Source organism: Osmerus mordax, chromosome 11 (assembly GCF_038355195.1).
Source record: "Osmerus mordax isolate fOsmMor3 chromosome 11, fOsmMor3.pri, whole genome shotgun sequence".
NCBI classification, from domain to species: domain Eukaryota; kingdom Metazoa; phylum Chordata; class Actinopteri; order Osmeriformes; family Osmeridae; genus Osmerus; species Osmerus mordax.
In genome coordinates, this window is record NC_090060.1 from 12,311,804 (window position 1) to 12,329,049 (window position 17,246).

At 39.2% G+C, this 17,246-nt stretch overlaps 1 protein-coding gene across 3 annotated transcripts in view; it reads left to right on the top strand.

The window, feature by feature from the left end:
- The first annotated feature begins 12,787 nt into the window (after positions 1 to 12,787).
- The window catches only part of LOC136951785 (rho GTPase-activating protein 42), a 37,095-nt gene continuing 32,636 nt past the window's right edge, over positions 12,788 to 17,246 (top strand). For all 3 annotated transcript variants that reach the window (XM_067246386.1, XM_067246387.1, XM_067246388.1), the window contains exon 1: positions 12,788 to 13,051. In XM_067246386.1, coding sequence (XP_067102487.1) covers positions 12,898 to 13,051 — 154 coding nt within the window. In that variant the 5' untranslated portion in view covers positions 12,788 to 12,897. The remainder of the gene's footprint in view (positions 13,052 to 17,246) is intronic.

The following is a 17,246-nucleotide window of genomic DNA, read 5'->3' on the forward strand; positions in this document are numbered from 1 at the left end:
AGCTCCACAGCCATTCAAAATGGCAGGTCTAATTAAAAACTTCTCAGGATTCAAAATGTTCTGCATCTTTCAAAATGTAAAGAAATTGTAGGTATCTTAAAAAAGATGGGTACTTAAAGTTAAAGGCAATGCATTTATACATGACAGCTATTATTTTTTGTGTCAAGGTTTCTATGCAGTGGAGGATTTTAGCCAGTGGCTTCCTCTCAGCAGTGGATGCAGGAAAATTAGCAGGAATAGAGATAGTCATATTCTTCTGAAGTCCAACCGTGGAGGGGATTAGAAAAGAACCTGTAGGGAAGTCACTGGGCACGACATGTTTTTGACACAGAGGTGACGAGCTATGCTACTTGAACCAAGTTATGCTACTCGACAGACTATGCTACTTTTCATAGATCTGTAATCTGTTCTATGTGTCTAAGACTTTTCTGTCCATGGCCTTGTCTGTTGAGGTAAATTTTGTGGGACCACAATCGTAAACATTGTTTTTATGCTGAGGGAGAGAAAAAAGGAAACCACAAGGGGCACTTATTTAAACAACTGAATTTGTCTTTGTCTTTTAAGATTTATTCTTGAATACCCTTCTCTAATTAGAAATCCCAGCAGGGCACTTTTTCTTACATTTCCTATGCAAATTGACTGTAGAGTGATCAGTGTAGCAAATGGCTGCTGTGTGAATTTCAGGAACTTCCTCCAACGCTAATAATAACGGACCATCTGTTTACTGTTGGCATCAATATTTGTTTTTCTTATGACAATAACCAAGTGATTGAAGAAATTTGACTCTTGTTTAATCTCCAGTGATATGCCAAAGAAGATGAAGGTAGGTATTACTCAAAAATGGTATTCTTCATTTCGTCTGTTCTGAAGATTATATAGCATCTTCTGAATTATTCAAAATGTATTTCAGCCTAAATACAAGGTCACCTAGAAAATATTTACGAAATTCACACAAATAATTTTTTTCTCCAAATTGTTTAACTGTCAACATTGCCAGTACCCTATGCAGTCGTTTGAAACAACAATAACACTTCAATCTTTAAATTATGTTTTATTCATCACTTTTAGTTATGGTTGAAAATAAATACTCATCAGTGTGTTATCAGCACTGGATATTTCTGGGATTTAACTGCCTGTCATGGCAAAGATCTTACTTAATCCCTACCTTTTTAAATGAAAGCAGAAAAAGGTAAATGATGGACATATCCTCCGTCCGACGCCTTGGTGTGTGGAGCACCAGTTTATTGGTTTGGCCTTCTTCAGCTTCATTACCTACTTTACTGTTGAGGGGAACTCTTCATGGAGTTGACAAATTGCCTGATTTGAGGATTCCTGGGTGGCAGACTACAGTAAACCCTGGATCAGTCCAGGCAATTTCAGTGGACTTGCAGTGTGAAACCTAGTGATGAAACAATAGACAAGACCAGACTTCCTTCCATCCCTCAATAACTTTCTCAGCGAAATGTTGAGTGACTGTCGATATACTTCAACCCACTCTGCCCCTGTTGATGTCTGCTCTACCACTGACCCTGATTACTGAGGAAATAAAGTTAAAACCATGTGTTGTCTCCTTCTCTTCCAGCCTACCTGTCAGTGGGCTGTAATAATTTTGGGAGACATACAGGTATTTTTTGGGTGAGTAAAAGTAACTGTAAGGGGTCACTCTATCAGACCAACTTGCATGTTCCTGTTGAAATTTACATTTAGACTGCCGGGAGGACCTAGGAGTTGTGCTGGATAAGGCACTAAAGGCTAACGGATCAGCCCAAACATAATGACTGTTGCAAAGCTGGTGTGTAGTTAACACGTACAATGAATGGCCAATCCTATTTCTACAAAATTTCTAAAGGTAAGATGTGTCTATCAAGAGAGAAAGAAGAGGCTTATCCTCTAAGCCTCCCATCCAAGAAATCTATTAACACTGTCTACCACAATCTATCACCATCTTTTGGTGTCTTTTGGCGTCTACTAATAATAGAAAATACAAAGCTGTCAAGGTCATCAAGTACGGGTACAGTAGCTCTTGTATTACATTTACAGCCATGTGTTTATATTTATTGTTTACTTAATATGTTGCTGCATGCTTTATTTACATTTAGTCATTTAGCAGACTTATCCAGAGCGACTTACAGTAAGTACAGGGACATTCCCCCCGAGGCAAGTAGGGTGAAGTGCCTTGCCCAAGGACACAACGTCAGTTGGCATGACCGGGAATCAAACTGGCAACCTTCGGATTACTAGCCCGACTCCCTCACCGCTCAGCCACCTGACTCCCTATACTCCCTACCTTTATTCAGCATATACAGAGCAAATCTATATAGATAGAATGTAAAACCAGTTTTATAGTGACACAAATTGGTTTACATATAAGCAGTCTACAAATCTCCACTGTTTGACCCAGCTAGGATTAATGTAATGAGGCCTAAGACATCTTGACTCACTTTACCCAATCTGGTGAACAGTTTTACAAAGACAAAGCACCTCCTTCATCTCTGCAACAGGCCACAGCATGTAACAAAGCAGTGGGAAAGGGTCAACAGTGGCCTGATGAAATGCTGATCCGTTTTTTACATCACTTGTTTCAGGGAGACAACTGTTAGAAATATTTTTATGTGCGTGTTATGCAAGCTAAAAGAATACTGTTGTACAACATACCTTATTTTCCTGACAACAAGTGTTTCAATGTTCTGAAAATCCATGTTGGCCTCTAAAGACCTCAATTTAATAATGGTCATCGCACAACATACAGTGAAATTCCCAGAATAGCTGCCTATGGTTGAATGTTCGATCAATCGTTTGCTCAGTCACAGCGAGGCTGCTCTGCAGACTGCCAATAGTACAGTAGGCCATGTCAGTGTTGACTTCAAATCTCCTCGGGACAAGTAACGTCTATAGTGTTGCAATTAGATAAGACAATGGTCCCCACTGACTTCTTGCAATTAGTCAATGAATTCAGTCAATAAGCTTTGCTCAAGGCTGTGACCGTTTAGTTTAATACCCATTTCATACTGACACAAGGACTATGGATTAAATGTTTAGATAGATACGTTATATGTTCTACATTTCTAATTATTACGTGTTTACAGTATGCCCCATCATGCCATAGTCAATTTCTTGTTTGTGCAAACTTACTTGGCGAATAAAGCTGATTCTGATGTTCTATTGCAAAATGTAGCAACACGAGTCTTCTGAAATAGCTTCATAGTGTATTTCTGCAACTCATTATGGCAAATATACAATACAACTTCCAAGCAGACCTCAGACAAACCTACCAATCAAATCTAGACTTTTAGATAAAAGATAAATACAAATGAATGCTTTTTCACTGCAGAGTAACAAAATCATTGAGAGCGAATGAGATATGATTGGGCATGTCTGCTCAGATGGTGGTGCTTTTAAATGTGCAATGCTCAACAATGTTTTCCCTTAATTGGCAGCTAGTTGAGTTTTATCACCCGAGGTGAATACAGATCTGCACCACAGGCTACCAAAAGAAAATCCAATTCAGATTTAATGAGGTGTAGGTTGAACACCCAGTCTTAGTATTATTGGATGATTAGAGAAACACTTCCCTTTGTATTGAGGAGACAAGAGTTTAACCTTTTTTTTACTTGCATGATGAATTAGTAATGTCTGACCTTATTGACACATACCTGAAGGAGATATGTTATCCATACAGTCACTCAGACACGATAACACATGAAGACATATATATTACTCTTCTCATCTTTGGGAATGAAAAGTTAAGTGATGTTAGAGAGAATGGAGGCAAAGGTAAAGCCCTATAACTTTGAATGTCAGAAATTCAAAGTGTCAGACAAGTGTGTTTCATTTCTGATCTCTGCTCTAGAGGATATTATGGATACAAGTTTAAGAAAATCCTAAATCTCTGATTTAAATGCTAATTGTTGGTGTTATCTGTCCAATGATAAGTCTCTATTTGTGCAACTCTATGAGGGTCCAACATCTAGTACAGAAGGTAACATTTTCTGCAATGTTTGTGTCAATTTGTCAGCTTTTAAGATAGTGGGACAGTGGATATGAAGAATTGATTGCAGTTACCTACTGTAAATGGTAAATAGATTTAATTTCTACAGTATGGAATTTAAGGTCTGCACCAGCAGTAGTTGACCTGAGTCTCAGATGGCAGTGTGCTGAACTGAATGAATCAGGACTAGACATCAAGGTTCACTCTGTAGGACTCCCAGTACAGGTTGTCATGGTGACAAATCAAGAATTCTAAAGGGTCTTGCTTTGAGTGGTGGAAAGCAAGATAGAAAACATGAGCAGACAAGAGAGGAAAGCTTGATGGACAAGTCTCAAAAATCAAGAAGGTACTCACACAGGTGAGAATTGTGATACATACGATATAAGGAGCCAGTCTGAGCCACATATTGTAGCATGCACACCTCTCAAATTGAATAGGAGTCAGGACTTTTAGTGGAATGTGTGTCTTGATTTATTAATCAGATTGTAAAAAATGAAAAAGTTGGTACCTGTTTATTTGTCCTTATATTACACGTATAAACCTGTAAACAATGTTTCCAAAAATGAGAGAACAGTAAAAATCACACATTGGGTGACATTGGTTTAGTTTAGGGAATTGTCATTGATTTGCAACACTCTCAATCCAGTGAGAACATGCAGATAAATTATGGAAGAACTGGCACACTGCATAATATGAGTTCTTAGTAGATTCTTTTGTACTCATATGCCAACGGTGGATTATCTTTAGAGGTTTTCTATGGGTCTCACATTGCGCAGCAGTATGTGTGCACTTCTTTCCTATCACAGCAACTGACTATGATAGCTAGTCTCCATGTAGCCTGCATGACTTATGTAGCTAATCTCGGTTTGACATTTGTAAACAAAGACTGTCTTTGTAGACGTTTAAACAATAACATACAAGCCTCAGTTCAATCATTTTTCAAACAATGGTATGTAAGCCTGGTCTGACTGGTCTCAAGTGGACACAGTTCAAGCAAACCTCTGCTCAACTGCTGACTGTGTTTTCTTAAGGCTTCAGTGTGTGTTCTACAGCATGGTCACATCCAGATGGACTGTGCAGTGAGGGACACAGTTTTTCAGAGAACTCTACAGCATTATGGTATCTTCACAGATATGTTTATCAAATAATAATTGTGTTTTTGAAGACCAATGTGAGGTACAGTATTGGGGATAATAAATGGTGACTTTAGGTCATTTTTAATCACAGATGACAAACACTAACAGTAGTTTTGATATGCAAACAAGGTAAGGACAGCTTGACACATCAACTCAGTCTTAAGATATGTTTTACGAATTTGTTTTTTATTGAATTATTGATTTAATATTTGTAACAATACAATTTTTACATGCTTGGTTATTTTCCGTTCCTTTCCATCCCAGTGCTCAGGTCAATAGCTGTGTACTGGAACAAACCATGCTTCCGTTAATCTGCATCACGATGAACAAAAATGATCTGATCAAGAACACATAAAAGCATATGCAGTGTACTGTACATATGATTCTGATTGTTACTGGCTATGTTTTTACACCACAAATATGTCACATGCAAATTGACTTTCTTGCTTGGATATCTGTATTAATACCATTTGAACAAATACATTTAATGTTAACCATAATGCAGCTGTTTGCTCACGCATGTATCTGAGCCCAGACTCAGCGGGGAGTATTTCTGAAAAACAGCATGATACAGTTTTCCATTTAAGTGAAAGGGGTGGCAAGTAATGCCCAAAACTATTCCTGCTGTAAAGACATTGTACTGAATTGGATGTCTGTTTTACGCCAAAGAGAAAAGGTGTGGGATTAAAGTCAAATTTCCCACCCACATACGCTGTAGAAGCCTGCTGGTTTGGAAGAACAAGTTGCCCCATTGCGGCTCATTGATGATCCTGTAACTTTCATGATCTCGCTGCACCATGGCAGTGCTTTTTAACACTTTTTATAGGCAAATATTGTAGAGAAATTGTTTGATGATTGTGAAAGAAGCATCTTAAAGGTACAGATTCTGAGATATAATACGCATAAACAATCTCTTTTGGGTACTGAGCAGAATCCTTAAGTGGTTGTGGAATGAACAGTTTCAGACCTGACAGAAATGTATCCAGTAATACACATATGACAACATACAGTACAAGCTATCCAGACATCAACAGAGCAAAAACCCCCCTAAACATCTGAAACTCACAGACTGGAAGCTTTGAAATCGGCTGGGCTGGATGTTGAATTTGTCTTCAATGATTTTTTTGGAGCAAAGAATTGCAGCCTCCAGTCTCTAGGGAAGACTTTGTAGTGGCTAAACCACATCCCTTTACTAACAGAGAAGCTACTGTTTGTATGATTCTTAGTTCACTTTCAATGTGTTTTGTCTTCATAATCCACAGTTCTAATGGCATTAGGATATAAAGAAGTAAAGTATGATTTATTTCACTGTTTCAGTTAATTTGGGCATGACTTGTCCTCACAGGGCCATGAAGCCTGACATAACAGCCACGGCAAGGTTAGTGATTTAAACCGTGTCTTGTTGATCAGCATAAATCTTTAAGTAGGACCTGCCACTCACTGGATTTGTCTGGCATCAATGGTGATGGAAGGAAAGAGAAAGTAGTTAGATAAGCCTTTTGTCTTTGCATGGTAAATGCCATGACCTTGAATTATTGAGGCCCTGTCAGCTGCTGTGTTCACACTGTTGCTTATTCCCCAGACCTCTGTCTGGTAAGGACACTGGTGGTCAAGAGATGGAGGACAGCTATACAATAGTCAGTGTTGACATTAGAGACAGAAATGTGCCATGGCCATACTATCACATTGGGCTTCCTCAATGCTTATCATGAGTGTATCATGATATTCAGAAAAGGAACCAAAAGTGTGCTGTTGCAACCCCCCTCCCCTAATCTCTATTTATTTATTTTTTGCATCACATGGACCATCACTGGTGATGGAAATATCAATATGAATATATTTTTGTAGATAGCAGATCCAAAAAAGAGCTAGCGATTTTCACAACAATCTTTTATGGAAATGGTGAGGCATGATCCAATTCGAGACACTAAACATTGTGGGGGGACGGTGGTGGAGGAATATATCGTGCCTTCCCAGTAAAACATAATCAATCACTGAGACCTTGCCAGCACTGATCTACCTCTCCTCCGTGCTCATTTTCAGAACGTCGTCTACTGCACCATCATGCTGCTGTAACTGTATGTGTTTGGTTGCAGTAGAGGCAGTCAATGTCAATCATGCAGTGGTCCATGTCCACACATGGTAACCAAACAGTAGCATATGCTTTATACTCTTTATTTTGACACATTCTTCAGATGATTGAAAGCAAGAAAGTGCTAACTTGCTGCCACGTTGGTTTATTTGGCTGTCATGGAGTCTTTGTCAACACATACAAAGACCCAATTTTCCTATCTTAAAAGTAAAGCCATCAAGAGCTCACAATTCTGCTGTCTGTCAATCACCACCTGTAGAGACAGATAATTGCCTTGTAAAACTGAAAAGTGGTAACTACCGTTTTACTTCACCTCTGCTGTGGCAGATAAACAATGTTGCTATTTTGGTAACATTTAACTGTATAATGAATGTTATAAATTTGAATATGTCATTTGCTTTGTCATGACCAAATCTATGTTTAAACAATATAATATGGACATTGTCAGCACATTGCATGGAATTTAAACTCAGACTTTTGTGGCCACAACACACAGTCATGCACTTTACATTTTGTATTCAGCAGGGAATTTATTGAGGACCGGTGTAATATCAAACAGTTCTAGTACCTCTGTATCCGTAAACTCTTATTTATGATGTTTGTACTAAGTGCTTTTCAGAAAGCTGATGTTGTTTGCTTGATTTCTGCTTCCTCACATGCCATGCTCAGTTTAATCTCCCTGCTTCTCTCATAGCCAGCAGAGAAAATATACATTCAAGGCCAAGCTCTCACAATGACATAAAACGAATAGACTATAAATCTGACCATGAGGGAAGTAATGATTGAAAAGTTTTGAAAAGCACAAACTTAGAATTCAAAAACATTCCCTGAGGTGCAGTCTGTACAGACACAGGACCTGTGTAATTCTCCCTATTCTTGTGAAAACTCCTAATGCCATTTAATCTTATCAAGGCCCTCTCTCCAGACCTCTGCAATGCTGTGTGAATGCTAATACAGCAGGCATGGATAATGCTGTTTTATTAAAGAACTCAAAACAAGTCACCTGCATAGAATGATATATAAATATCCAATTTCTCTTGGAAACAACCTACTGTAACTCAAGGATTTTATTCTCACTGCCCAATGACTGTGTGTGTTTCCCTGGGTCTACGTAAAGTATGCTTTTCTGCTGCATTGTTGAAAGCTCCCTTGATGTGCATGGTTTGATGCTGGACAGTATGTACAGATACTGTATTATTTTCTTTGCACATAGGAAACAAAAACATATCTTCTTTGCTGAAAGCCTTTATGATTGAATGCTTATCCACATGGATAGGGACTGGATAAGGGTTCCTGTTCATTTGAAGGCGTCTGTCTGAATCTGGTCTTCTTCGAGTAAAGGACAACACTGAAATGTTTTCCTTTCAGAGGGACACATTACGCACATCATTGGCTTAACAACAATGAATGATCCTCCCTGCACCCTTCACCCTATAGGAATACTATGAACCCAAGACTCCCCCCCCCCCCAGCACCACTTGACCACTGTCAAAATCTGCCAGGCACCGGTTTGCCAACATTGGACCTATTAGCCAACATTAACATTAGTCACCTATGATGGACCAAGAAGAGTTATTCCACCCAAGGAGTCAATCCAGCATCATTGTCACACAAAACAGTCAAATGGGTGGCTGATCTGAACTGCTCAGTCCAGATGGTGGGAGCAGCAAGCAAGGATTTGATAGCAGACTTCAATGTTACATGCAATCTGTTGTTTTCAATGGAGAGGAAATGGCAGACGGCCAGGATCCTGCACTTGCAATGGGACTCTCAGATTACTTGACGGATTCGATACCATGCCATTTGGGGTGTTCAGAGTGTCATCAAGAGTTTTTTGGAATTAAGATGATTGTAGAGATTAACAGGGCAACCCACATTTGACAAAAAAATGCTTACTGATTACAAAGGAAGTAACATGTAAAGGCTCCACTATTAAACCAAATGTTACCACAAAATGCACACCCTTCAACTCACACAGAATTTCTGGGGCTTCATTAGGATTTTGTGTTTCATTCGAAGAAATGGATATCAAAAGAAGCTGCCAATACTTGAAGAGGTAACCAGGGTCTTCTATCTGGTTTTAATGCAAGAACAAAGGGGTCCCATGCAGAGCTCCCAAATCCCTTCAGCACTCTGCTCTGCACCATGATTTGGGATTTGCAGCCGTTTTTGCATTCAGTTTATGTAATGATTGCTGATGTGCTGAAATATCACACTGGTGTGTAGCCATTAGAAGATATCTAATGGCCACATGTAGCCAGACTGGTCACAGCAGAACAGTTTATCTGTCCTGACAGGGGCAAAGGATGGATGAGGGGGGATGAAAGCCCCCTGAATCTCCATAGGTCCAAATTAAAGGAAAAATCCCAACAGAGTACACACAAGGATTGCTTACCAAGCTGGTGAGACTGTCTTTGTAATTCATCACCTGGAGCAGCCTTTGTGCCTGAGGTCCTAACAAGACAAGTCCCTCTCCATAAAGGTCAGGGGCACGGAAACTAAAACAGCTTTGTTTCTGTGAACAACTCTTTTAACTCTGCTGAGAGGATTTGTCCGAGCAAAGGTTTGTGTTCACATGCTCAAACATACAGCAGCATCACAGGGCTCTTCTCAGACACTACTGTTTGTCCAGACTAAGGGATTAGAGGGAAGTTTAGCATTGGCTTCACCTGAATTCATTCCCTTCCTCCATATGAGGCATCTTTTTCATCTTCCCTGACACGACACTAAATTAATGTGTGCCAGTGGCATGCTAAAGTACCTTGCTGACCACACATATCCCATCCTGGCCATGCAAAAAAAAACAGCAATTCATAAATTTGATGCAGCCACTGGCCTCTCTCATGCTTCAGCAGTGCTGCTTTGTGTGGAGGAAAGGTAATCAGGCGAAACCTTTCACAGTACATCTGGACATGGGAGGCACAAATGAGAGTCTACAGTAGAAGCCACCTTGGCAGATTGCTCTCAGCCGGGACGTAAACAAAAGAGAATGAGGAGGGTCTCCTCTGGTAGTAAATGCCACCACCTAATTGATAAGAAATGAATCTCAATTAGGGTCATTAATCATGGTCCAGAGAGAAAAAAATGGAGACATGTCTTGTGCTCGACAGTTCTGAAGGCCTGCCGGAAATTGTGCAATTACCTTAACACTTGATTTAAATAGAGGGAGGGCATTTCATTGCGGTCATTGTCAACTATTGAGGGAGAAACAAAACCCAGCATTTACAAGCAATCACTTCAACAATAAGAAGCCTGATTTATAAAGCCCTGACTGTCATTCAATATCACTGTTACCAGTAGACACAGTAACATTGCTTGCATTACAGTATGTAGACAGTTGACCTACATGAGGACTACCATGCTGGTTTGGTCACCTCACAAATCTTGAGGATATGTACAGTATATAAGATTCAATTCTACCCTGTTGACAGACCACCCTGTTTTTTGTTTATAATATTTAAACTGAAAATGTAATGAATTCCCTCTTCCTCTAGTCTTTAATTTTCACCAATCACCACCGTTTTTTGGATCTCATTCTATTGCCACAAAACTACACACAGCAATTAAATCTGGGCAAGAGTGTTTCCACTAATGCATCACATTTCTTAGCTCATTACATTGATGAGACAAAATGTTCCCTTGTGGCTGCTGCAAAAGGAACCAAGAGAACGTAACCACATTTGTGTGCAAACTGTTGAACTGCAAAATTATGACAAGGCTTTTTGTTACATGATGCATTTGCTATACAATAATAAGCCAATGTGAAAGAAAATAAAATAAAAATTCTAAGAAACCTTACTCACAAATGACCCACCCGCATCAGAAAGCTAATCGATGCATTTTCTGCATGGCTTATTGATATCCAACAGCAGCAGTCGGCTTGCGAAGCCTCTTGTGAAAACTAAGCCTTCTTCCGTTTGAACTACTCATTCTCCATTAGGCAGGGGCAGAGTTCCCTGGTGTAATGCACTGTGACTGAGACTGATAGTGTAGAAGGCTATGTTTATCTATGTATTTGTGTCTCTGTGTATATGTGTGTGTTTGTGTGTGTGGAGCAAGGGGGGTGGGTACTTACAGGTGACTGTGTAGACACTTATATGGCTAAAATGAGTGTGCAGTGATGACTTTGAGGAGTATTCTTGTATTTCAAGGACAGTGTTAGAAAGTGTGCAAATGAGAGAGGGCTAGGGGTTGTTAATGTTTCTGAATTGGGCATCATCCTAATTAAACAGAATAGCCTTGAAAGCCATGGCAGGCAGTCATTATAGACTGAAATTAGCCATGCTTTGCACAGATAACCACCTAAAGCCTCTCCTCATGTTGTTCTTTAAAAATACTAATTTCCTGCTGAATTCCCCTTCAAGCAAAACACAATGTTATTGTGCTACTCAGTGCTGTCTTTGTTGGAAATGACTTTATTGTCAGACCATTCTTTGTTCCGTGGTGATTTGGAGATTAGAATCTGATCTAGTATGGGTGCATCAAAAAGACTGTATTTACACTTTACATATTCGGAAAAGCTTTATTCTAGCCTGTCATTGCACTTCAGGGAAGAAAATGTGGTTCCAAACATTCTTAACTCATGTTAACCTGCATCCAGGGTGATGACAAACGGTCTATATAGCTGTCTTTCTTGCATCATCTCCCTTGCCAGCACACCAAAATGTTCAGCCCTGCAATGTAGTCTTTCAACTTGACAAAGTGCAAGTTCACATACAGACCTAAAAAGAGACAGGGACAGGATGCTCATCACAACTGGGCCTATTTTAACAGAGGAATTCCAGTCTGTGCCAACTAAATGCTCATTTGGAGTTTGACATCATCATCATTATCCTTCTTTCTTCCATGTACTGTATGTGACTGATTCCTCTGGCTCCAATTAGGCTCAAGTCTAATTACCGCCATTTACCAAGGTATTAATTCAGAGCTCAGCATCCCCACACCCTCATTAGTTCCAGCATGATCTTTCAGAATGCATAATTACATATAATGCCTGCCACAATGCTCACTGTCTTGTGTCTGTCTTAAAAAGAAATCTTTGTTTTAAACGATATTTTTTCAAAAATCTGAAATAAACTATGTTGGTAAGCTATCTGGGACTTATAGCCTACTGCTGAAGTTAGTTGGTCTATTCCATATGCTGGCTCAAGGAAGAAAGGAAGAGATCTTCTTGTCTGTCTGTAAGTTGGCAAAAAGTTATATTTCTAAACGTTTTATACACTATGGTTTGTACGTTTCAGGATTCATGTATAGTCTTACACAATCTTAACATTTTTATGAGATCATTGGATTTGAGTTTTTTGATAGTTTTTTTAGGTGTTTATAGCGATTCAATGTGTCTGTTCTTTATTTCTTCATTTCATGGTAATTTGGTGACCTGCCAACCCTCTGAGCCTACCCATTAACCTACACATCCTAAACTAACCAGTAGGAGTCAGACAATCACTAGTCATTTAAAATTGACGCCATACCAAAGAACGTTGCTCAGGACTGATCACACGTCGGAAGTTTGAGGAAAGGGGAGGACAAGTTATAAACTTTAACTTCGAATATCAGGGGCGACATCGCACAATGAAAACTGCAATTTATTTGTAACGGAAGTCCTTCATGTTCTCTTTCTCGAAACATTGATTGCGTTAGCTACTGTGCAAGTTAGGGGCACTGAACTTATTTAGTTCACAATGGGGCTACCTACATTGGAGTTCAGCGATTCTTTTCTGGATAGCCCTGATTTCAGAGAACGTCTGAAATGCCACGAAATAGAGTTGGACCGGACAAATAAATTCATCAAAGAACTTATAAAAGACGGAAACACGTTAATCACAGCGCTGAAAAGTAAGTACAGTAGGCTAGTTGTGGCCTGGTGGTCTTCTTTTTGAATGATGCGGACTTGGCTTGTAGCTGGAGGCTACCTGAGATACATCTGCATCGATAGCCTTTTTATCAACCATGTTAAAGCGGCAGATACCTACTCAGGTCTTTGAATTTTCAGGTCGAGGAATTCTCGGATCCATATTGTGAATTAATAAAAATCACACTTTAGCTGAATGTTCTTTACAGGCAATGATGCATTCAGTTAGCTGATTTATCAGTTCAAATCAGTTTCATTGCTGAATAATTGCAGCCATTCATAAGTCTAAGATCAATCATATTGCAATGGGTAATGTAGCAAATCAGCTTACGCTCATGAGTTTCAATTAGATTGTAATTGCACTATTATCACTCATCTTTAGGCTACCTTAGCAGGTGAATACCCTGGAGTAATTCGTAAGAGGTCTGTATCCTGTATGACTATACAACCTCCATCAGATAGGAGTTCAGACACATCATTAGTAAGAGCCCCAGATACTTTGCCATCAGATCCATTACCATTAAAACCACTCATATAGTATCATTTACAACAGTAAGACAGACAGATGGATGGCCTAGAACATTAAGTCTGGTTATGCAGTAGGCAATTGTGCTGATGAAGACCTCACCCATAACCTACTGTGCAGTTGTCATACAGTACAGTGGTGTTATAGACAGTCTGCTAGTCCTGTTATGTCTACATGACTCTTGAGTTTTCCAACCGATATGTTTGAAAGGAGACAGAAAGTTGAATACATGTATTTGACCAGTGAGGACTCTTGGCAAAAGCCACGTATCAACATACATTTACTGAGGTTACTGTTAATTGTTGAGACCTTTTAAGGTCTCAACAGTCTCACTAGCTGTTATGTGTGGACATTTGGTGCTGAGGTATTACTCATTATCCTATTCTCAATCTCCTACAACTGTGTAGAAATTCCTGCTGTGGTTCAGACAGGGCCTATAAAATTGGAAAAGGAGTCTTTGTAGTGTCTAGTAACAACATTTTAGAATAGAACGGCTTGGTTTGAATCAAGCAGCGCTGCTCACTGTCTAGTGTAGTTGGGATTAGGACTGTCGCCAATGAATGCTGGGTTTAATGCTGTGTCATTTTGACGTAGGTCCAGAGTGCATATAAATATAATATAAATATACAAAAGGTTATATGTATATATAATATACAGAAATTTTGGTATTTTTAAGGAGAATGTTTTGTGTAATGAGAGTGTCTTTGAGATTTTGTATAGTTTCATTTGTGATGTGCGTGCTTGTTGTCAAAGTGATATCTCATAGCTTTGGGAACTCTGCATGTTTGTTTGAGTGAGTAATGATGATGTCCCAGGGTTCAGCCACAGGAAATGCGCTGTAAACATGCTTGTGTAAGCATCCTCTGTCCCTTTTTAGATAACAGTTGGTATGACATTATTCTATTTGTTTGTGTGTTTCCATTCCGTAAGTTATACCCCGTTAAAAATGATCTGTGATATAATTTGCATACTGTTCTCTGTGTCACAGTAATTGAATATGATACATGGAAGCACAGTGACTTTTTGTTGCAAAGATTCTACCTTTTCTATGTCCCATTCACACTTTGAAGGACCTCTCATTGGATTGGTAACTAAGCATGGGGTAGACATGCTGTCTCTGCCAGGGAAGCAATATAAGGCCATTGGTAATATTCTATGCTTTATTGTCCTTCTCATTGTGGTCTGAGCCTCCCAGCTGCTCACATATTATATATATATTGTATGAACCAAATTCAAGTGAGATAGACAAATCCATGTTCTTTGAATAAGAGGCAACATTGCGAATTAGGATTTCCCAGTGTATCATTACAAATATTATTTGGACCATGTATCTCAGGCCACAAATCTATAATATTGCACCATATTGTTGTGGATAATACAAGGTTCCAAAAACTCACTCACACACTCCTACACATTTCTAACATGAACAAGTATTGGTAAGGACTGTGACTAATACGCCTTGTGACACAGTTGTGTAGATGAGGTGTGTTGTTTCTGTATTCCACTTTATTCTCATTTTTATAACACTATCAATCTGACATATTCTTTAAGGAACAAGATGCCTAACCCAAAGAAGGATTTATTTGTCACTCTTGTGATCTTCTGAAGTCACGGTCTGAGTCAACATTAGGGACATCATTTCTAAGTTTCCTTCTTTGGAACGTTATTATTGTAGTCAGGTTTAGCATTGGGAATCACGGCTGGGTGCCTTTTGTAGTCCCTAAAACCAGGCTGCCAGGTATATATGAGATCCTCATGTTGCTTGTTGTCTCTTCAAATGAGTGAATGTTAAAAACACAGAACTGATTGGAGTTGAACATCACTTTGGTACTTCTAAAATGTGTGGAAATGTACAATGTTTGGTTTTATGAACCTGCTTGTGTAAGTGGGTTTTGTCTATTTGAGACACCAGTTTAGCTGAGGTTCATTCTCATCAATAGCTCACTGTAAAGTTAGAACACATTCTCTGTATTATTGGGCTGAGAGCCTCCCTTAATCCAAGGTCCTTGAAATCAGTTGCCGTAACTGTCTCCTTTGTTAAGTCAATGAATGATAAATAAGAGGCACCGTGTTTCTCTTACTGATTTATCTAGATACTTAAGCAAGGCCGACCAAGACCATTTGCTTGCACATGAACATTTTAGTACTCTCTCAAGTGCACTCTGAGACGAACAGTTCGGAAAGTGGTGCGCGGTCAGTCCACACTTGTGTTTCATGAGCTGTTTTTCATACTGGCTTTTCAAAGTGTGTCCCCACCCTAACAAACTTAATATAAACATAAATACTTTAGCTTTTAACATAAAAAGTTATGACTACTGTTGTAAATGTTTGTATTTAGTTGTGAACATGATTGCATTCAACCACAGCTGACCTCACAATATGACAGTGATTTATTTGTTGTAAATCTACTATATGCAGGTAAAAAATTTATATAGTAAACAGTACAGCCAATAATGACTACAACGTGGTCTGAAGGTAGTTCATGTTTCATATTACTGTTATGATCTGCTTTGTAGCTCTCTGATGCTGTAGAAAAAGGGTAAAGGGGGTTGAGCAAGTGCCATTTTGAGTTACTCTTTGTCTTTGAATGGGGTGTGTAGCAAGTCTAAGAGAGAAAGAAAAAGTTGGCAGCAGGGTAATATATTCAGGTAGCTTCTGTCAGCATGAGCCAGAAGATTGGTATGCTTGGGGAGTACTGGGGCTCATCTGGTTAGCTTTCCTCAGGTAGATACAGGGTCTTCCCTGCTGGGTGGCTGACGGGCAGATGTCACCGTGAGCAGGAGAAAGAGGTCTTACCTGGAGCATCATGCTCCCCCGTCGGCAAGCCCTCCAAATGGAATCAAAGCGACAGAGAACACCTACGGCTGCATCAAAAAGATCCCCTGTCTCTCGTTAAGATAGTAGTAGAGAAGTGTTTCCCTTTGAAGGCCTTTTTTCTCACAAATCAGTATTGTCTCGATGCCAAGATATGATATCTGAGGATTACTCATGGAGCTATAAGATTGCATTTTTATACAATACAGATGTTATTTTATGGCTAGACAATAGACAATCTCAGAAAAAAAAATTCTCAATGCAACAAAGACATTAATGAAAATAGATAGATTAGAAAAAAGATGAATTGTTAATTAGACCCACGATCTGACCTACCATCTTCCCTGTTTGCTGTAATAGAGCTGCTGCTTCTAAAAAACATGTCGGAAGCTCCAGGCTGGTGATGTTCCCCACTTTAATAAACATTTTTGCTTCTGGTTTAGTTTATAAATGGTCATCAATTTTCATTTGAGGGAGTGCAGTGGTATATGGTTGCCATGGAGACAAGATATAGCGTCTACTCAGAGGACAATGGTTATTTGTCGACTAGCGGTTAGAGTCTACACTCTTTTAGACATAGACAGCATTTTTAAATGCTGTCTATGTCTAAAATGGAAAAAGAGAATCTGTATGTGATACTTTTAGGCATTGTATACATAGACATATATATGTCTATGCTTTTAGACCAGGCTTGAGTCCATAGGAGTTCTTGTTCTTATAGGGTTTGAGTTGTTGACACCATAATAATTAAGCTGAAAGTCTATTATTTTACAGTAGGTTCATTAAGAACCGTGTTCCTCCAGTTCTACCTTCTCTTCATACCTGCTGTGACAAATGCT